We start from the raw sequence: 22841 nt of genomic DNA on the forward strand, positions 1-22841 counted from the left end.
CTGCTTTTTGTGCAAATCCCTGAGAAACTCCAACCTCAGTTAAAACCTCTGTACCCCTGTCCCACACAGGCAAGGTCAAGCAGGAGCCCACCCTCTATCGAGAGGGGCCCCCTTATCAGAGACGAGGCTCTCTTCAGCTGTGGCAGTTCCTTGTCACCCTTCTTGATGACCCAGCCAATGCCCACTTCATTGCCTGGACTGGCCGAGGCATGGAATTTAAGCTGATAGAACCCGAGGAGGTGAGTCTGGGTGTCTTACTTTAATGCTGCTATAATGAAACAGCGTGACCGAGGAAACTTACACAAGAGTTTGTTTAGACTTCCAGTTCCAGAGGGTTGGACTCTGGCACGGTGGGGAGCCAGACAACAAGCTCCTAGCTCAAGTACTAGCATAGAAGCAAAGAGAGCAGAAGCGCCGGAAATGGCTCGGGGGGGGGGGGGGGGGGGGGGGGGCGCTTTGAAACCTCAAAGCCCAGGACGCACTTCCTCCAGCGAGGCCACGCCCCCTAGACTTCCCCAAGTGGCTCCACCAACCCACTAGTGTTCAAATGCCAGAGCCTGTGGGGCACGTTTGTTCTTTAAACTACCACAGTCGGTGCTGGATGTGATGAGTGGGGCTTTTGTGTTTGAAGTGTGCTCTGCTTTCTCATTTTCTTTCCAGCTGGCGGGCTTGGCAGTGTTCTTCCTGTCCGTAGGACGGTTTTCTGCACATGACCAAACGAACAGGCAGAGTTATCCGTTGTAGAACATTAAAAGTGTTGTAACACTCCTAGGGAGAATAAACAGAAGTAATGGGTGAAGCCATGAAGAGTTAACCCTGATACAGGCTGTGCTTCCTGTTAATGTTGTCTGTAACACAGACTCGACCCTGGTCTGTTACAGCCTGTGGCCGAGGCTGTATGAACAGACTGCATTTACCCTACTCTTTACTACTTTTCCTTTGTAACCTTCATTTATTTAATGTGTCTGCATGCACATGCACTAAATTGGTAAGTCAGAGGACCACTTGTGGGGATTGGTTCACTCCTATATGTGGGTCTCAGGGATCAAACTCAAGTTGCCAGGATTAGTAGTGGCCGCAAGGGCCTTAACCTGCAACCTGCTGAGCACATCTCACGGACCCCACCACGTGATTCACGTGGCTCTAACTTGGAAAAATAAAACCACCGAAGCTAAGTCTTGAAGCTTAAATTTTTTTAAAGTATGTATTTATTTTATAAAAATGTATGTGTGCATGCTTGGGTGTATGTAGGTGGACCGTGTGTGTGTGTGTGTGTGTGTGTGTGTGTGTGTGTGTGTGTGTGTGTGTGTGCAGTGTCTATGGAAGCCAGGAGAGGGTGTTTGATCCGCTGGAACTGGAGTTACTAGTGGTTGTTAGTGGTTGTTAGCTACTATGTGGGCGCTGGGAATCAAACCTGGATCTTAACTGCTGAGCCAACTCTCCATCTAGCCCCAGAACGTAAATGGTTTTCTTTTTCTAAGTATGTTATGTAGGATCCCGGTTGTCATAGTAGTTAGAATTACTATTGCTGTGTTGCTATGACCATGACCAAAGCAACTTGGGGAGGAGATTTTTTTGTTGTTTAGTTTGGTTTTGGTTTTATGGGATGTTGTTGTTTGTTTGTTTGGCTTTTGCTTCCACATCATTATTCATCATCCAGGAAGTCAAGGCAGGAACCTGGAGGTAGGAGCTGACACACAGGCCATGGGGGAGTGCTGCTTACTGGCTTGCTCAACCTGCTTTCTTATAGGACCCAGGACCATCAGCCCAGGGGTTTCCCTACCCACAATGGACTGGGCCCTCTTATGCCAATCACTAATTAGGAAAATACTCTACAGCAGTGTTTCTCAACCTCCCTAATGCTGCAACCCCTTAATGCAGTTCTTGGTGTTGTGGTGACCCCAACCATAAATTTATTTTCATTGCTGCTTCATAACTGTAATTTTGCTAATGTTATGAATCGTAAATATCTGATAGATAGTCTACCAATCAGATCAGATGTGCAGATCATTTAAGGAGACCACTGTGAGAAGGTCATTCAACACCTCTCCCAAAGGGGTCATGACCCATAGGTTGAGAACCGCTGCTCTACAGGCTTGCCTATCCGCCTATAGAGGGAGGCATTTTCTCCATTGAGGCCCCCTCAGAAAAGGATACATTGTTACCATCTCTTTGCCCAGAGCTATCAACAGAAAAACCTAAGGCAGAGAACCCCCACCGCCTTGTCTTCAGTGAGGAAGATGCACCCATAGGACCTGAACATACAGTATAGAGAATTAAACCAGGTTATTAGTATATCCCATGCCAAAGGGAGTCATCTTCATTTCTCTTTGGTTTAGGGTTTAAAAAATTGTAGTTGGAAAAGATACAAACACATACACACACTCACTGGCTGACATGCGCTTCTTTAATAGTGCGTGGTTAGGCAACACTGCCCCTGAGTTGGTACAGTAGAAATGGGAACAGCCCTCTGGGGAAGCATTCCATTAAGGACTGCAGAGTTGGCAGCAGAAGGCAACAGCCTGACACTATGTTTGGAAGAAGGACATGGTCTGAAAGTTGAGATATAGGATAAGGAGGGGGGAAAAAGTGGAATGAAATCTTGGGGTGTCCTGCGTTGGTAAAATAAGGCAGGCTTCATTTAAAGTAGTATAAAACATACGTTCCTGGGGCTAGGGAGAAGGTTCAGTCAGCAGAGCGCCTGCCACGTAAGAATGGAGATTCCATTGTGTATCCCCAGCACCCATGTGAAAGCCAGGCTCGGCGCCACACATCTGTAATCCCAGCGTTCCGCGAGTAATGACGGGCAGATCCCTGGAGCTCATGGGCTGTCCGGCCTAATCAAATGGATGAGTTCCAGGTTTAGAGAGGCTTGATCTCAGAAAGTAGAGAACAGTTGAGGAAGACACGCAACTTGGATCTCTTGCCTCCATGTGCACATAAGGCCACATACACACTCGTGTACACACACAAATATGTCTGTGCCATTCCCTGTCTCCTGTTCACAGAAAGGCTGTCAACATGGAGCACTACACACAGCCTCCGATTGGGCTCGGTTGTGTAGAGATGGAGGCTGAGCTCCACTTGTGCTGGGGGGCGGTCACTGCTTTCCTGATGATGCGGCCTGGCTTATGTGAGGCTTGGTGAGGGGATGGTACCTTGACTCACCCAGGCTTTTGGAAATGAAGGTAAGCTTGTCTTGTGGGCAGCCCTATTGATTCATCTCAGTCCACAAACAGGAGCTTTTATGGCTTTATTGCCACCGCCTCGGGCCTGAGCACAGGCTGTCCAGCTGCAGGTAAACCTGGTTATGAGCCTCTGTAAGGCTGTTATTGAATCTGCCGCTCTCCTACCAGCGGTAAGGAAAATGATGAACAGATGGCAGAGGGCCCCTGCTTTCTTACTTAATGAAGGAACTAATATTAACCCAGAATGCTCATAAATGCCAAGCGGCTCCAAGTCACACATGGGAAGCCATGGCAGCCCTGAGCCTCTCTCTTGATTGAGCAGCATTTAATAATAATAATAATATAATAATAATAATTATTATTATTATTATAGTGTTTTTATTATGGGGCAACACATCCAAGTTTGCATGTGCTGCATCAGAAGACAGCCCACAGGAGTGAATTCTCTCCACCATGTGGGTCCAGAAGATCCAATCCTGGGAAGCAGATGCCTCTGCCCACGGAGCCACCCCACCACTTCCAACATTGTTTCTTTAGGAACTGCGTTTTACTCCCTACCTTGAGGTCTCTGGAATCCTCATGCTCCTGAATGCCGGGCCCTTTGAAATCTTGGGAGCACTGAGCCTTGGCCTGCACGGTGCTTGACTTTTTCCTCTTCTGTTCTTTGTGTAACTGTGACAGCCCTGTCCTTATTAATGTCAGGAAGATACCACCAGCTCCCGGGGAAAGCTGTAAGAGCTTGTCACAGGGGAGCTTAAAGGGTGAAGCAGAGGAGGAAGCTGTTGGGGATGTAATTGTAGGCAGCTGTGTGGCTGAGTAGTGCACTCTGGGTAATTATCCATAATATCCATTACACTGTGCATGGAAATTGTGGTTTTAGAACTGCGTTTTGGCAGGCCCCTAATCAAATGTCTTTTGATAGTCATCCAGCTTAGCACCCTCTCAATTATGACTGACTCGGCTTTAATCTGGAGCCATTTTAACTGTGAATCTGCATTAATATGAATATTTGTTGGGGGGGGAGCTAGGGTTGTTTGTTGAACATGTGGCAGATAAATGATGCCATGGGAGGTTTTAAAGGCTGGGCTGCTAGAGAGAGCCACGCCTTGTTCTGTGACTGCTTGTTCTTTGAAGAGAAATGAGTGCGGTCGTCGTCGTTGGCCCCCGTCCCCCCCCCCCCCAGCCTCAGCTCCCAAAGTGTGTATTCTATAACTTAGTACTTGAGCAGAAAGAAGGAGCGAGCTGGCAACGTGCTCTCGCCTGCTCTTCCTAACACCAAATAGGGGCTGCCCGAGTCTCCAGCTGCATCACGCATTGCTGTGGAGGGAGGAGTGTGGCGAGGCCACACTGAATCATAGGGCACCAGCCTGGAGGATGAGTCAGTAACTATCGCTGCCGGAGCAGCTTTGCAGTCTGCACATACACAAAACCGCTCTCCAGTAAGCTATTGCATGTGCTGGCGGCAAAGAGTGGACACCACTGAGGCTGAAGACCAGGCAGGTTGTTTTCCACCACCCAGGGGAGGAAAGAGACGGAGCCAGCCGCCCTGACATTCCCCGTCACTTCTGGCAGACAGGTTGGCAAGTAGCTTCCAAGTGTGGGTTGCTGTCCAACCTTGCAGGACTGAGATTAACTTAGCAAATTTCTCTTTTTACCAGTATTTCCATTGATTGGAAGTATTTCTCTTTGCCAGATGGGTTAGTGCACAACTTGAATCCCAGCACTTCAGAGGCCAAGACAAGTAGATCTCTGTGAATTGAGACCAGCCTGAGTTCTAAGCTAGCCACAGCTACATAAGATGACCCTGTCTCAAGTAAAAAGGACTTCTGGCCTTTGGGCCCTTTTTTTTTTTTTTTTTAATTGATTAAAAAAAAAAAAATGGAGCAAAGGACAGCCCCAAGATCCGTGGTTGCCTGAGAGACACTAAACAATAAGCGCAAATTGAGCTTGCACGGGATTTCTTGCAGGGCAAAGTAGAAACGTAGCTGGTGGATTGCTCTGATATAATTAGGACCGATGAGTTCTTCCTTCCCAGATTGTCTCTGGTGTTTGCTAGAGGTCATTTTAGAATCCTGAATTCAGGAGGAGTTTCTGCCACACCCTACCCTTCACATAGCTGATGGGATCTGCTGTTTTCTCTTCACCTTCCTCTCCGTTTAACCTTTAGCTTTCTCAGCTGGAGTGTGTCTGTGTGTCTGTCTCAAAAGAGCAAGTTGGGGTTGGTGTTGCATGCCTGTGATCCAAGCAACTGGGAAGCAGAGGCGGAAAGATGAGGAATTTGATGCCAGCCTGTGCTATATAGAGAGATCCTGTCTCCAAATAACACATAATTTAGAAAACCTTCAAAAGGATGTAGTTAGGTGGTCTTTTTTGAAGTTTCTAAAGGTGACTAAAATGAAGACGTCAGACAGCTCACGTTTCCACAGTTGATCTGCCTTGACAGCCACCCTCCTGAGTGGGATCGTGAAAGTTTAGATGCTAGAGAACAGAACTTGCTGCCCTGATAGCTGAGTGGAGTCTAGGAGGAAACTCCTCCCCCCCATAACGCCTTTGCCCAAAGCTCCAATTACATCTCCCCATCCCTGCACCTCAAGTCGACTGGGTTGCTGTAATGCCCTTTAGAACCATGTGAGAAGCCCCGTTAATTTTTCATTAAATGGATAATGGTGCTGGGCGCTTTACTGTCCATTCTGTGGGTCTGCTGGGAGTGAAGGGCTGGTTGGCAGCAGGCTGAAATGATCTGAATCCCCCTTAGTCCGTGAGCTGCAATAAGTAAACATCTCCCAGCCTCTCTCCAATCTTATTAGAATTGAACTTCTGCTCTGCAGGCCCATTAGCAACTCACTAGCATGTTCCTAATGTTTCAGGAATGACCGTTCTAATTATTCCTTATTGACTGCTACAGAAACCATAGCACTTAATGGCAATATGTTAATGGTCCATGAGTATTGGTCAATAATTCATAAATGGAGAAATAGTAGAGGGCCTGTATCCTCTGGGATGCTAACCAAGTCCTCTACAGTCTTACAGTGTTAGGAGTCTTCTACCCCCAGATCTCACCCCCTAAGAACTGTAGCTGAATCATCACCTTTACTTAATATTTGATCTTGAGAGAATTAAACGCTTTACTTTCCAAGTTAGAGAAAATAATCATTATAGAACATTCACTCAGTGTTTTCATCTATGCTGTCTTGTCATTTCAGGTTGCTCGGCGTTGGGGCATCCAGAAGAATCGGCCAGCCATGAACTATGACAAGCTGAGCCGCTCTCTACGCTATTACTATGAAAAGGGCATCATGCAGAAGGTGAGCAACTTCAGATGCTTAAATCCCTCTGCTGCTTTCAAGGAATGTCCCTAACTTCTGTAATAAGGCCATTTACAGTAACTAGAAGAAAACATGAGCCTCATAAGTGAGTCTGGTAGAAAAGAACCTGGGAAATACAAAAAAGACAGGAATTATAAGACAGAGTGACATATACCTATAGTGTCGGCCCTTGGGAGGTAGAGGCAGGAGGATCAAAAATTCAAGGCCAGTTCACCTACATATCAAATTCTAGGCCAGCCTGGGCTACATAATATCCTGTCTCCAAAAACTTAAAAAGGAGACAAGTAGGATATTTAAAGTCCTTTTAGAACTGGAGAGATGGTTCAGCATTTGAGAGTTCTTGCTGCTCTCGCAGGGCCTGACTTCAGATTTCAGCACCCGTATCAGACAGCTCACAGCCTTCTGTAACTCCAGTTCTGAGTGATCTTACGCCATCTTCTGGCCTCCATGGGTATTGTACACATGTGATACACATACACACACTCAGGCCCACAAGTGTACACACTTAAATGAACAACACTTCTTTTTTTAAAGTGCTTTTAATGTTGTTGAGTCCATGCCTGACAGAAGTTGCATGTGAAAGACACAGGAGGAAATTGGCTTCCTCTTTCCTTAAGCTGCTTCCAGATACAAAAATCTCAAGCACTTAGGCCAGCTATTGTTGTATATGTAAAGGAAGACATGAAAATCAACTTAAGATCTCTAATCTGTAGAGCTTGGCATCTTAGTTGTCAAAACATTTGGGGCACAGCGATCTTCACTGTCCTCACAGTGAGAAACCATCTCAAGGAGTTAGAAGAATAAGAAAATCTATTTCTCTCTTAAACCTATACAGCTTGGAACTTCAGAGAGCCCAAAATTTGTCATACAGCAGCTGCTGTCATTCAGTAAGAGTCTTTTCTTTGCAGAATAGAAGATGAAGCTTCTTTTGAAAAAGCCAGTATAGAGTCCATGTTAGGACAGGGGTTAAGGAATCTCAGCCTTAAAATCCCATTAGTAAGTGGAAGATGGACTGATGCACCTTTCCTCAATGCCTCGTATATGCTGTTCATCTCCCAGATGAGTCTAGCATTCACACACTGGGGCAGACTTTATGACACAGGTTGTATATGCTTCCCTGAAATGCTTAGAATAAGAAGCATTTAACATTTTGAAGTTTAATTTTAAAAAAAATTTAGAGTATTTGCATAGACTTTACCAGTTAATCTTTGCAGCTGTCCTGCAGTCAATTTTGTGGGATTTTTATCCTCCTCTCCCCCCCCAAAAAAAAACCCATACTCATTAGCATTTACTTCCCATCCCCCCAACCCACTTACTGTCAGACCAAATCTCAAATACAGGAGAAAGCATCATTTTATTAGTTACTTTTCTGTTGCTCTGATTAAGACACCATGACCAAGCTGAGCAGCAGTGACACAAAATCCCAGCACTCGGGAGGCAGAGGCAGGTGGATATCAGTGAGTTCAAGGCCAGCCTGGTCTACAGAGCCAGTTCCAGGGCAGAAACCCTGTCTTGGGAAGAGGAAGAATAAAAAAACAAAAACAAAAAAAACCCACCATGACCAAACATCATGTAGAAGGATTTATTTGGGCTTCTGGTTCCAGGGGTTTAAGAGTCCATGATGGCAGGAAGTGGCAGACATTGCAGCAGGAATGAGCTCTGAGAGCTCACATCTAGAACCACAAGCCAGAACTGGCACAGGGCTTTAAAACCTCAAAGCCCTTCCCCAGTTAAGTACTTCCCCCACAAGGCCACACCTCCTAAGCCTCCCCAAATAGTGCCACTAACTAGGGACCAAGTTGTTCAGATGCCTGAGATTATGGGTGCATTTTTCATCCAAAATGTCATCGTTCCAACCTTATTCCCAGAGCTCCAGATCAAATATGAAGGAATATAATCCAAGGCACAGTGGCTTAGAACTAAGAAGGAAGAGTTGTCCCTCTTACTGACTTTTGATTTTCGAGTGTGAGACAACCCGGAAGTGTGGCTCTAGCAGGTTCTTAGTTGGTAGCCTGTTTGGTCAAGTAACTTCTCATATCCCTTACAGGGAAAATGCAGCACCCTGCCGTAATTTCAGGGTAATACATCTGAAAGTATCTTAAGTAATAATAATGTGCTCCCCATTGCTTTATTATAACTGTGGCTGGATGAGATGGTTTAAAAGGTTAAACAGCCTGTCGGTGTCACAGATGGTTCATGCCCTCAATTGGTAAGGGAAGCAGAGGTAAGACTTAGTGATGGCACCCGTGATGGGAGCCAGGGTGCTTTTGGGTTGTTGCCATGCCACCCACACAAGAACTGAACGTACACAGAGCCTGCATTGGTAGCACAGGCATGTGGTCCCTTAAGAGGCTAAGGCAGGAGGATTTTAAATTAAAGGCTAACCTGAGCTCCATAGGGAGTTCCAGTTCAGCTTTGGCCGCATAGTGAAGACTCCCATCTTAAAACCAATAAATCGATGGATGAATGAACAAATGAGTCGTCGTCGTCGGGATGATCAGTTATGTACATCTGCTGCCCCCCGAAGCTTGCTTTGGTGCTTGTGTTCTCTGTGCCGATAAGCCTGGCTCCCTGATTCCTAGTGACTGCAGCAGAGTTAAACACAAGACCTGGGGAGCAGGGGCCAGGCTTCAGTTAACACTGGGATGTGAGATCTCAGCAGAATGACAGTTCTGGGCTAGCCCAGCCATTGGGGTATTTTAGTCTTCACGCGCTTGCTTACGTAATCGGGAATTGTAGCTGCTCTCCTTACAATGCCTGACAGTTAGATTTGCCTGTCAGGAATCTGTCCCTTCTCTCGATGTTGTAGAAGAGCCGACAGAGCCTGGGTAATCACTGAGCTAGCTGACTTGTCAGCTGTGTGACAAGGTCCTTGAATAATCGTGAACGATCATCAAGTGTGAATGTATGTGGACACAAAGGTAGGGGAATTTTAAATTCAAGACCAACCTGAGCTGCCTCGTGAGTTCCAGTGCAGTAGACCCGTGAACAAGCGGAAGTGGCAGGCAGATATGTCAGAAGCAGGGTTTTTTGGCTTGGAACATACTTAAGTTCCACAGAGGCTGTCTTAATCACATTCTTAACCCAGGCTTGGGAGATTGCTCAGTGGATAAAGTTTTTTCCATATGAGAGGGCTGGAGTTCAGATCTCCAGGTAAGTAGTACGTGGGTATAGGGCTCATCTGCACTTCCAGCCTCGGAATTCAGCTGAGTCGATCTCTAAAGCTACTTCAGCAAGCTCTGGGTCTGATGGAAGAGCCCCTGCCTCAAAGAATAAGGTGAAAGAGGGGTGCCGTGGGCCTCTGCACATAGTGCGCGTGCGCACGCGCACACACACACACACACACACACACACACACACACACACGCACATGCGCGCGCACACACACACACACACACACACACACACATTTAAAAAGAAGAGAAAGAAGGTAGCAGGGGGCTCTGAACCCCTCCAAATAGCACTGCCATCCTGGGAAAACTGTACACTTGGGAGGTCACTGGAAATGCGGTCTGGCATCTGCATTGTGTCTTTACGTCCCTGAATCAACCCTAGTGCAGCCAGGCTGTCTGAGCTGTCAGTGTAAGGCAGAGTGCGGCTTGCTGCTAAAAGCCAAACTGGCGTGTGTTTGAAATTCAAATGCCGTCTTTTTAAAATACTGAGCTGTGGTGTCAACAAAACCCTTGGCAGGTAACAGGTCCCTGAGATGCGATTGGAATAATCAGCTACTAATTAGCCCTTTGGTTCTTGACTCAAGATTGGCACCTTAAAAATTCTTTGCTCCAGCCCCATACCTTGTTCCAGCTGAGCCTTGTGTTGTGTGTTCCCGTGCAGGTGGCTGGGGAACGGTATGTCTACAAATTTGTCTGTGACCCGGATGCGCTCTTCTCCATGGCCTTCCCAGACAATCAGCGTCCGTTCCTGAAGGCAGAGTCTGAATGCCCCCTCAACGAGGAGGACACCCTGCCACTGACTCACTTTGAAGACAACCCTGCTTACCTCCTGGACATGGATCGCTGCAGCAGCCTCCCCTATGCTGAAGGCTTCGCTTACTAAGTTTCTGAATGGCTGAGTGGCCAAACCCTAGCGCTAGCAGGTCCCATTCAGGCAATTGAGGGCAGTGGTTTTGTTTGTGTTCTTGGCTGTTCCTAAAGCTTGCCCTTTGAGTATTATCTGGAGAGCCCAAGCCATCTCTGGATTGACACCCTTAAAGACAAATACCTTGGCTAGGGAGTGGGGAACAGGGAGAGACAGAAGAACCACCAAGTGGCTGGTGATTCTGATGAGAGTCCTGGGAAGAGATGGAAGTGGAGCCTCCTTGCCATCATGGACAATATGTGCAGAGCAATACCTTGTTCAGGTTAGCGCCCACGAAAGGGGACCGAGTGTATGACAATCTGCGTTGAGCATGTACTACTAAATGCCTTTACATAGAAGGGCTTTGACTTGCACAATCCTTTGGAAAGAAACCACACACCCATAGGAAAGTGGAAAGGCTGGGTTGGGGAGGCTCAGATTACTAAGGCTTGAATTTTGCAAAACTCCTGCATCTCAGTGTGGAATGTTTCCCCTTAGTCCAGAACCGGGGCGGCCAGGACAGCTGTTACCCACTCCGTGGTTCTCTGACCACAGCTCCTCTCGAGCCTTCCAGCCAGAGTGGTCACCATGTAGATCAAGCCCCTCTCCTCCCCGTCACACGGCTGAGTGTAGATGGCTTTCGTTCTAGAAGAAAGGTGAAACACTTGACAGTATTTTGTTTTGCTTTGATTTGGGGGGATCATTTTGTTTTGGTGGTTGTTTTGGGGGGAAAAAACAGTTTATATAAACTGATTTTTGTAGTTTTGGTATTTAAAGCAAAAAAACAAAAACAAAAACTTTTTGGTAACTGCACTATATCCCTTATGTAGCCAGGGCCGTGCCCACTTCCGAAGACGCTGCAGCTTGAGAGGGGCTTTGCTGGGGCTTCCCTTCGCCATGTAGAAGCCTGCTCGGTGCCTTGGGCACCAGACAACCTGTTGAAACACTTACACCTGATTTGTACATTTTTGAAGTGTACAGGGCAGCCTGGACACAGCTTAGATTCCATGTGTATAGCTCTCCTTGCTCACTAACTTGCCCTCTCTGGGAAGCAGATGTACATACTACATGTCATGTCCATGTAACACCTGGTCACCTGGTGGGAACCTAATAGACATCGGTTTCTGTTTTTTTTCTTTCAGTTTTGGACCTTCAACCTTGCATAATGGTTCCCTAGGGTCTGAAATTTGCCTGTCACTGACAGGTAAAACAGTGCTAGCTAGCATTCTGGCTTCCTGCTACTCTCTTTTCTTTTTTCAGTTTTTATTCTGATTGCTGTATTATATTGGGAATGTTTTAAACAACCAAACTTAAACTGGATTTAGAGTGGATGCAAGTCACCAGGAAGTGCCAGCATCTTGCTGGCGCCCAACCTGTTGACGAGAGTCTGTGCTGTCCTTGACACTCCACACACATGAAGAGTGTTCCTCGTGTGCAGGACACAGAGCTGACTGAATGTGGGACCGGCTTTGCTGTCCTACAGTGAGGCACTCCACAGCCCTCTCATGACCCACAGCACACTCGTGAAGAGGTTCACAGGAATGAGGGGTGCATTTTGTAACTGGGGAACTTAGGTTTTTCCTCCTGAAAGCTAGTCAGCCCTGAGGTGTCAAGCCTGAAGCTTGGGCCTTAATGAGCATTGTACTCTAATGAAAGGACTTTTTCTAAAGCATATTTATAGCTTTCTAATCTACACATAGTCTATACATAGATGCGAATTTTACCCAGCTGGCTAGAGATTTATTTGTTGTAAATGCTGTATAGATTGGTTTTCTGTTTGTCTGTTCGTTTGTTTTCTCTTCCTCTCTTTACTTATACTGGTTTGGGGTTTTTGTTGTTTTGTTTTTTAATGAATTTATGCTGTTTTACTGGGTATGAAGAGAACCTTCTGTGACCTGAGCTGCCCTTGCCCTGCTGTGTGACTGACTGCACGGCTCACACTGTAAGGGACATAGGACAGCAGCAGCGTCACTTTGCATTCCCATCTGACTCATGTACCCCCCAATAACTGTTTCCTTCAGGGTGTGGGGGTTCTTTCCTTCATTTGCTTCTTTTCCAGAGTGTGGAAAGTCTACAGTGCAGAAAGGCTTTAGCCTGCCCGTTGACTTGAGATACCCACCCCCCTGCGCAGGGCTGTGTACATCCTGCCAAGCTGCGTTATATTCTGTACTGTGTACAATAAAGAAGTTTGCTTTCCTTTATACGCTCCTGAAACCTGCCTCTTTCCTGCCCTCCGTGTTTTAATTTTCAAGCAAGCAAGAGCATGGGCTTCCTCTGAACTCCTTCCCCCAACCCCAACCCCTGCTGTCTCCAACATTTAGCCTTACTAATGGGTGATGGAGTAGAAAGAAGTGAAGGGTTAAAAATCTCATCCATGAGGCCAGCCTGGTCCACAGAGCAAATCCCAAGACGGCCAGAGCTATACAGAGAAACCCTGTTTTGAAAAGCAGAAACACAAAAACAAAAATCTGATCCAAGGGGTTGGAGGCAGGGATCCTACCCCAACACAAGGTGAGCTAAAATTGCCCCCAGGACCGCTTAGTAATTCTTTTCTCCTTAAAGCGTGATTCATTTGAACCTTGGATTGTGTGCAAAGATTAACTAGGCAGGGGTTTTTTTGAGTCAGAGTTTCTTTCTGGCTCAGCCCCTTTGGTTGGTACTTTGAAAACTGGTAAGCAACAAAGATCATTGTCCTGATTTTCTCCCAACAGGTTTTGCTTTGGACACATGAAATACTTTATTGATGATAGTCCCTCAAAAGAACTAGTTTATATATTTTTTTTCTGGCATCTTTCCTCCATGGCTATCTCTTGGGAAAAAAATACATAACAGAATACACACACGGAACACTTGAGATGTGGAAGGAAGTCATTGATAGAGCTGTGTAGCATCTTGTGTGCAGGGTTCCTGTTTCATCCTTGCTCTGCACATTTTATTTGGGGCATTCAAGACTCCTGTTACTGTGTAGAGACAAAGTAGAGCCTCTTAGAACAGAAGGCTTTCTGTAAGTTATCTCCTATCTTTCTTTTGCTGTTTTACAAGCCCTTAAGTGTAGAAACATCCAAGACTGAATTGGTACACAGCCACTTCAATGGGAACTTGTGGGGAATGAGTGTCTGCCACATAAAACCCATTAGCTCCCACAGATGAGGAAAAGATGCTGGGGAAAGGGGGCAGGGTGTGCAGGACAAAGGGGCTCTCCTCTCAGATTCCTGATGATAAAGCTCTGACAGTCATCTCTCCTTTGTGTGCAGGCTCATTATCTAGCCTAGGCTCAGACCCAGATCATTAACCTAATGCCGGAGGTCACCTAACACGGTTGCCCTGCTAGTGTTGGATGCTGGGGTAAGAAAGCCAGAAAATGCGAAGTTTATTCTCCATGGGGTCCCCTTTCACGATCCAAGTTAGAGGAACAATGCCTATTCAGCTGTTAGATGACAAAGAGGTAGTCTGAGGGCAAAAGAATGTGATTCGAAAGCCAGAGCTCAAGTCTAAATTGTAATGCAGCTGGGACTGAGTATGGAAGAAAAACACGCAGACAGTAGGGGAGTTTGGGAAGAGCCATTTGCCCAGCAGTCAGGTAGTTGGAGCATAGTGTGTCTCCAAAATGCAAGCTAAGGGGGTGGGGGGGTGGAAGGAGTCCTGAAAACCAATCCTAATACAATGTAAAAGAAACACTGGTTCTCTGGGGTGCAAGTGCATTGTGCTTCCTATAGATGGAGGGATTCACCGCGGGACACAGGAAGTTGTGTCCTGGTGCTGGCAAATACACAGACCCTACGTCCAGCCTTTCCATAGCCCTTCCAATTGAAGAGCTGGCTCTACACCCAGGCTTCAATTTGTTGACCTTGGCAGTGATCCTCAGATAGCTAACCATTTGGTAGCACTTTACAGTTTACAGAGCACTTTTTTTTTTCTTTCTAAAGTCTCCATTATCTTTTTGGCAAGCTTTCTTAAATGGAAACACTTGGTTGAAATCAAATCTGAAAATACGGCTCTTGGCCTCCAGGATTATTCTCTTTAGAATGTTCACAGTGGCTCCCATTGAACCCAGACTAGCCTCTGGGAGGCTGGACATGTAGGTTCTGGCCCCAGCTGGGTGATCTTGGAGGGCATCCTAGGTCAGTGAGGGCACTGGTGAGGTGCCACTTCCCAGAACTCCTAGGAGGAGGGGAGGAGGAGGAGGCATTTCCCAGAGAATTTAAGGTGTATGTGCACTTGGGGTTGAGGGTAAATAGGACAGTTCAGAATATCTTTGCTTCACCTTTATATAGCGCAGTTCTCCAAGCATACATTGTTCATTTTCTAAGCATCCACTGAGTGCCTACTGAATGCAGTCACTTGCTAAGGGCTTTAGAAATAGTAATTTCAAATGAAAGGTTACTCTGTGGCATGGCAATGCTTAAGATGACCCTTCAAATGTTTAATACGCTACTTGCCAGCTCTTAAACACTGTTCCATCAGCTGGGCGGTGGTGGCACACACCTTTAATCCCAGCACTCGGGAGGCAGAGGCAGGTGGATCTCTGTGAGTTCGAGGCCAGCCTGATCTACAGAGTGAGTTCCAGGACAGGCACCAAAGCTACACAGAGAAATCCTGTCTCCAAAAAACAAAAAACAAAAAAAACAAAAAGACACTGTTCCATCATCTTATTCTGACCATCTTGCCTTGATGCTGGACAGTTAGCCACTAACCTTTACCCCTATTAGTTGAATGTTAACCCCAGAATATTAACTCCTTGTGTACTCTCTACCAGGATCAAGGGGGCGGTAAGTACAGGGACTGGTGTGCTGGGAACTCCCGGCGGGTGCAGCTTACTCAGGTGGTCTCAGAGCATCAGTGGTGTCTGCTGTGTTGCCCTTTAAACACTGAGTAGGTCTCTCCCCGGTGGTCCTGTTTCCATAGTGAAGGGGAATGCGTCTGGTTTCCATCGCTCAGTTATGTCCAGGTTGCCAATTATGTGACAGACACTTGGATATGGGAGTGTTACAACGGAACCCACCCGGGCCTTTCGAAGCTCTCAGGCTACTGACAAAACTTTTCTCTAGACGAAACTAGAACATATGACACACTGTCGGCATCTGATAAGTAGCAGCATTCCATAGCAGGTGTTACTCCAGGGTGTGGAGCTGAGGGCAAGTGAATACAATTTTTTGCGCTTGGGACTTTATGTGACAAAGGGGGAAAATGGCGAAAGGAATAAACAACTGCTAGCCTTTGCCAGAAGGTGTTAGCTACTGTGGGAAGGGGTCCCGGGAGACCCTGAAGGTGGGGTGGAGGGTTGCAGCTTTAAATCTTGAAGTCAAGGAAGGCCTCACGGTTGAGCAAAGACTTGAAAGAAACTAGTGCCAGGTAGAAATCTGAACGCAGAGTGAAGCTGCCTGGGGATGTTGGGAAGGGCGTGGACTGAATTACCGGTGGGAGTTGGGTGGTCCACAGTGAGAGATGAGGAGCAGTCCTCCACGGGCCACACAGACATTCAGGATGCCCCGGTTTGCTTCGTTCTCGCTTAGCTGTTAAGAATGATCTGAGCTCAGAAGTGAGCTCATCAGAAGTTTACTTCAAGAAGTGGTCTTTTGACATCTAAAGTTGAAAGGGACTGGAGAGGACAAGGAAGGAGGCAAGAGACCCAAAAACCTGCGGCTGCCCAAATGCAGATGGCTGGGCAGGGGAGGCATACCCAGTTGCAGGTTTAAGTTGGCACCAGTAAGTTTTGAACAGTTGTTGGGGCAATGGTTTGGGGCCAAGGAGGGTTGAAGTTGCTGTGAACTGAAAACAAGAAAGAAACCTGAGGAGACATGATTTGTGGTTGGGGGAAGAGCTGGCCTCCACCCAGGACATAATTTATCTTATGCAGCCATTAGAAATCAGATGGGGAACTGGAGAGTTGGCTCAGTGGCGAAGAGCGCTGACTATGCTTCCGGAGCACCTGAGTTCAATTCCCAGCACCCACAGGGTGCCTAGCAACTGTCTGGAAGTCCAGTTCCAGCGGCCTGGCACCCTCTCTGAGGGCACAAGGCACGCACACAGTGCACGTACATACATAGCAGGCAAAATATACACATAAAATGTAAAATTAGAAAAAAAAGACCAGATGCGGGACATCAACTGGGATGCCGAGTCCGGGAGTTTAGGGAGGAACTCCAGGCGGGAGCTAGAAATTAGAAGTGTGTTTGGTAGCCCCGGGGAGCTGAGACTGGATGGAATCCCTAGGGGAACAAGCATAGAGAGAGGAGCTGTGCCCTCTGTCACTCCACAACTAAGACATGGGAGAAACTGGCGCAGGAAGGGAGGGTGGCCGCCAGGAAGCATCTCCTGGAGGAAGGCAGGGTCCGCTCGCTCGTTCAGGTGATTCTAACGTGACCTGACGGAAGAGGGCTGGCACTGGCAAGAATAGTCTGGGTTGACTTGCGCAAGATGTTCCTTGGTATAGCAGACCTAACAGCTCAGCATGGCTGGAATTAAGGCCAAGGGAAGCCCGTGGATTTCAAAACCTTGGCTTGAACTCAACTCAGGCCCTTGCGCGTCCTGCTGCCTCCAGGCACAACTTCTGGATGGGTGGCCGGATCCTTGCCCACAAGTTCATAGAGTGAAAAGGCCTTTCAGAGAGGAAGGAAGAAGGAGCAGGGGCTGTTGCTGGTACCTTCCCACCCCTTTGGGGTTCTGTGTATTCTTGTTTTATGTTCTTAAAGTGCATTCCTACTTTTGGAACATTAAATATTTGTAATTACCTTCTTCATATTTTATAATTAGCGCGTGTTCTTTGTGAAAAACTTGAAAAATCTATAACCAAAACTTCTTCAAAAATTCAAACTAGAGATCACGTTTAACACCAGTGTGCTTCTTTCTTGGTGCTGCTTTTAAAATACACAAGGTTGGGCTGGCAAGATGATTCAGGGAGGAAAGGTGTCTGCTGCCAAGCCTGACGACCTGAGTTTAATTCTGAAAACCCACCTGGTAAGAGAGAATCAACTCCCCAAGTTGTCCACTGCCCTCCACTTGTGTGCTGTGGAATGTGCTTACTTGCACACACATGCACATTGATTAACTGACTGATTAATTAGCTTGTTTTTGTTTTGTTTTTCAAGACAGGGTTTCTCTGTGGAACAGACCTGGCTGTCCTAGAACTCGCTCTGTAGACCAGAGCTGGCCTCAAATTCACAGAGATCCACCTGCCTCTACCTACTGAGTGCTGGGATTAAAGGCGTGCGCCACCACTGCCCGGCTTATTGATTAACTTTTTAAAAACAAAATTGGCCATTACTTCATTGTACACAACCTTGTAACTTGTTTCTTAAATATTTTAAAATCTTTCTTATCAAAAAACAGTTGAGGAGATAGTTCAGTGGGTAAAGCTCTCATCCAGTCTTGAGAGCTGAGTTCAAATCTCCAGAAATCATGAGAAGTCGGATGTGGAATCACGTACACCTGTAATCCCAGAACTCCGGCAGGGACAGAGAAGTCTCTGGAGGTTCATAGGCTAGCTTGTCTGACATAAAAAACCAGGCCATGGGGTGGGCAGTATTGGTCTCAATCAAGGTAGAGGTTCAGACCAACATGCAAGGTTATCCTTTGGCCTCCACACATGTGCTGTGACACCCTTGTGCCCCCATGCATACATGCAATACATATCATATACATACATGTAAAGATTTAAACATTTTTTTACTGTACAACGCATGCATGTTGTTCCATAGAACATGTTTAAGGAGTCACATTTGCTGGGGATAAAGGTACCACAAAAAGAAGCCAAGTATCGGCACCCACCAAGATCAAACAACAGTAACCAACTCCTGTCAATGTTACCTCCTGAGTACCTCTCAGATCTGTCTCCGTCGTCTGTCCCGTAACTCAGCCCACCTGGACTGTGTGGCCAGCACTTAGCAGGTCTCACGTCCTCCTCCATTGTCCCACCCCAACCTCTTGTCCATAGTGTACTGAGTGATTTTTTGTTTTAAGGCTCTAGACATCCCCACGGGCAAAGAAGTTGCGGTTACACCGCCAGATGATACTCCGTCTACAAAGTGGGAACTACACACCCTGCACCTCAGTGATCTTAAAAAGAGAATAAGTTGAAAATATATAAATGGCAAACAATATCGCATAGTTCTATTTACGTGAAGTCTTAAATAGACAAAACTAAGCTATAAAAATAGAAATCAGAAATCAGTAACAAGGCTACAGGGTGGACAGCCTGGACACGCCTGCCCGGCCCCAGGACCCACAGTGTTACACCACCTCCATCCCTGACCTCTAACCGCCATGACGTCCACGTGACCACACCTCAGCCAAGGAGAAGATACTCCATGAATCTTGCAAAACACTGATTAATCAATCCCATGTTGTTTGCTGCTTTTAGTGGTTACAACTTCTTAAAGTAGAACTTCTCACTGCTTAATTATTTACCCATTTGCAAGATTATTTGACTGTTTTTCCCAGCAGAGTATAAACTCCATGAAAGCAGAACGTATTTATCTGGCTAACTGTGTTATCTCTAAACAGAAATCCCTAACTGAGGGGCTGGAGCGATGGCTCAGCAGTTAAGAGCCCTGGCTGCTCTACCAGAAGACTTGAGTTCAACTCCTAGCACCCACCTGGCAGCTCATACTGTCTACAGCTCCAGGCTCAGGGGATCTGACTTGCACACATGTGGCACACAGACAAATGCAGGCAAAATACTCATACTCATAATGAATAAATAAAATGTTTAAAAATAGTTTTTCAAAATATCTAACTCAGTGGACATGGAAAATGAGCATCGTTGTTCCCTGGACATTAGGGATGTGTGCAGGGTTCTGCCCCCTCTGGTTCATCAGCTACCTGCACACATGTGGCTTACACATACACATAGATGAATAAAATTTTTTTTAATTAAATCTTTTTTTTTTTTTCTTTTTTTTTTTTTTTCTTTTTCGAGACAGGGTTTCTCTGTGTAGCTTTGCGCCTTTCCTGGGACTCACTTGGTAGTCCAGGCTGGCCTCGAACTCACAGAAATCCGCCTGGCTCTGCCTCCCGAGTGCTGGGATTAAAGGCGTGCGCCACCACCGCCCGGCAATTAAATCTTTTTTTTTTTTTTTTTTTTTTTTTAAAGATTTATTTATTTATTATGTATACAGTGTTCTGTCTGCACATATCCCTGCAGGCCAGAAGAGGGTGCCAGATCTCATTACAGATGGTTGTGAGCCACCATGTGGTTGCTGGGAATTGAACTCAGGACCTTTGGAAGAACAAACAGTGCTCTTAACCTCTGAGCCATCTCTCCAGCCCGCAATTAAATCTTTTTAAAAATTATATTTATTTGACAATAAGGCTCTATATTTTAAAAATCATGTTATATGGACTGCCTGTGATCGTAAGTTCATGTTTATCAAAAAACAAAGATGTAACTAAATCTGACATACAATTATTAAACAAAAATCTCATAAATGAATATTTCAGTGAGCTCCATGGGAGAATGACTGTTTTTCCATTAGTCTGAGCAAGATGATCCTGGGCTTGGTGTCGGTTCTATTCCGACTTAGCAATTTTGAGTGAAGTAGTGAAAAATATCCAAAGAGAGATTTTTTTCTTCTGCTCGGTTAGTATTAAGACTGTAGCCAGATACATGACGGCCCTGTGCTTCCCAGCATCCTTTGCAATGCAGCTGTGCCTATTATTAATATACAATTAATATAATTATTAATGGCTTCTCAACTCAAATTCACCATTTTTTTTTCCTTTTGCTTTTTTGCATCTCTGAAATGGTTGAGTCCTTGAGACCTTCAAACATTTTCCTTTAGTGTCTGGCTCCGTCAGTGGAAGATGCCAGCCTGAGGTAAAGAGAAAGGATTCGCTTCCTGTGTCCACGATCCTGTGACGAGTCGTCTCGCTTCTCCAAGACCTGGCTGCCGTAGCGCACAGAAGGCAACCGACTTTGAGTGGCTCTGCAGTAAAGTGCTTCTGACTCCTGGGCAGCGGGCAGCCTCTCCGGTGCCTGGCTCCTGCCACGCAGTGTCCAGAAGCACCCAGCACTTCCCTCCCTGGCAGATTTATAACAGAGTTCCTGATCGACTTCCCCAATGGCAGATTTCTAGTAGATTCTACCAGCAAGGCACTTAGGGCCTTCAGCAAGCCAGAGTCATGGCCTCTTGTCAGTAAAGGATTAACTCATTCTGCATTGTCTAAACATTGCACATTCCACAAAGGTTTGGCCTCGACCTGGCTCCTGGAAAATAATCTTTAAGCCTCTGGGATATCCTGTGTGATAAGACAGTCTTTACTTACCTGGGACCTTGAGCTGTACCAAAGAGCCTTTACTAACAGTGTGGTTCTTGGTGGGGTCTTTAAACTGTGTGGCATGAATTGGTCTCTAGAGGACCTAGGAACCAAATAACTAAAGACCAGTTATGTGGACAGACAGTCATATCTATGTGATTAACCTCAATACATCTCGGAACATCAAGTCTCACCAGACTTCTGTGATGGACAGCACTTCATTAGTGTCCCCGCACATCATTGCTGAAAGAGTTCAATGTTGTTTGACTCCACAGGGGGACAAGTGGAGGCTTGTACCCATGTCCCCCAGACACTGCTATGTGCCCTGCCCTAGGGTGACTTCAATCTGTATCTCTTTACTTTAACGGGCCTCGACCCTGCCTGTCTCCACTTTTCTGGGTTCTTTCTTTCTCACAAATGGCTGAGCCTAGTGGTGACCTTTGACCCTCAAATACACCTCTCCAATGAAGCCTGGGTCTTGAAAAACAATGTAAGGACTCTTCTCAAGTCCTCTCCTCTTCTGAGCGCTGCTTGCCCTGGGCTTGGGGACGGCCACTTGTGCTTCTCAAGTCCCTGGGAGCTTAGTAAGTCCTCATGTGAGACTGGTCCTATGCAAATTACTTTGTGATTTCTTTAGTTTGGACCCAGATGGATACAGTGGTCATGTTAGTCGCTTCTCTCTAATTAAAGATAAGCAAAAACAAGACGTGTTATCTATGGTACAGGGCTATGAGATGAACGTGCGCTTCCTCCATATGTCTTTCCATTTGGATGGAGATGGTGGCGGGACCCCAAGCGTGGTGGAGCCTGAGATGGAAGAAGCCTGGGCTTCTCACTCACCACATGCTCAAGAGCCAATTAAGAAATAACAGTTCAGCTTACCCTATCTAACACACTTCGTTCAGTTAAAAAACCTCTCTGTCTCTCTGTCTTTGTCTCTGTGTGTGTGTGTGTGTGTGTGTGTGTGTGTGTGTGTGTGTGTGTGTTAGTTTGAATGTAATTGGCCCCCATAAGCTCATAGAGAGTGACACTGTGAAGAGGGAGTTGAATAAGTGTGTCACTGTGGGGGTGGGCTTCGAGGTCTCCTAGGCTCAGGACACCGCCCAGGATCTCAGAAAACTTCATGTTGCCTGCAAGAAGTAGGACTCCCAGCTACTCCAGCACCATGTCTGCCAGCACACTACCATGCTCCCCATCATGATAATAATGGACTAAACCTCTGAAACTGTAAGTGAGCCAACCCAGTTAAATGTTTTCTTTAAAAGTTCTGCTGTGGTCATGGTGTCTCTTCACAGCTATAGAAACCCTAAGACCATGAGTGTTTTGCCTTCATGTCTGTCTATTCACCTGGTGCCTGCAGAGGTCAGAAGAGGGTATCAGATCTCTCCGAACTAGAGTTACAGATAGTTGGGAGCCATCATGTGGGTGTTGGGAACTGTACCCAGGTCCTCTGCAAGAGCAGCAAGTGCTCTTACCTGCAGAGGCAGCCATCTCTCCATCCCCACTGTGCGCGTGTTTAATAGTAATGCCACTCCAGCATTAGATGTCTTTCCATGAGCTGGACAAGTGCGCTGTCACTGACGGGCATCGCCAGCCCCAGGAGCTGCTTTACCAGTGATTTACCAGTTCATAGCTCTTCTAGGTCCTTCCTCAAATTTGTTGAAATAAGAAACTGGAATTCTGGGGAGTATACCAAAGGGTCTTCACCAGGACTTAGCTATCAAATGACTCTACATGTTTGGTTGTCAAAGGGTAGATTCCAGGCAGGTTCCAGCAACATCCAACACAACTTGTTAGAAGGCAGACCCTCAGATCCCAAACATGAGAGATCAGAAATTCTAGGGAGATGCTGGAGCTGGCCAAACTACTTAGGAGGCTGAGGCAGGAAGGTTACAAGCTTGAGGCTAGCCTGAGCAACATAGAAATACCTTTGTCTGAATATTAAAATAATAATAATAATAATAATAATAATAATAATAATAAGCAGGGCGGTGAT

General features: G+C 46.3%; 1 protein-coding gene across 1 annotated transcript in view; it reads left to right on the forward strand.

Moving 5' to 3' along the window:
* The window catches only part of Etv5 (ETS variant transcription factor 5), a 62530-nt gene extending 50624 nt beyond the window's left edge, over nt 1-11906 (forward strand). The window contains exons 11-13 of the mRNA XM_059277305.1: nt 70-239; nt 6392-6493; nt 10349-11906. Of these exons, the coding sequence (XP_059133288.1) occupies nt 70-239; nt 6392-6493; nt 10349-10570 (494 nt within the window). The 3' untranslated portion in view covers nt 10571-11906. The remainder of the gene's footprint in view (nt 1-69; nt 240-6391; nt 6494-10348) is intronic.
* Nucleotides 11907-22841: the final 10935 nt, after the last annotated feature.

This window comes from Peromyscus eremicus, chromosome 12 (assembly GCF_949786415.1).
Source record: "Peromyscus eremicus chromosome 12, PerEre_H2_v1, whole genome shotgun sequence".
Classification (NCBI taxonomy): Eukaryota; Metazoa; Chordata; class Mammalia; order Rodentia; family Cricetidae; genus Peromyscus; species Peromyscus eremicus.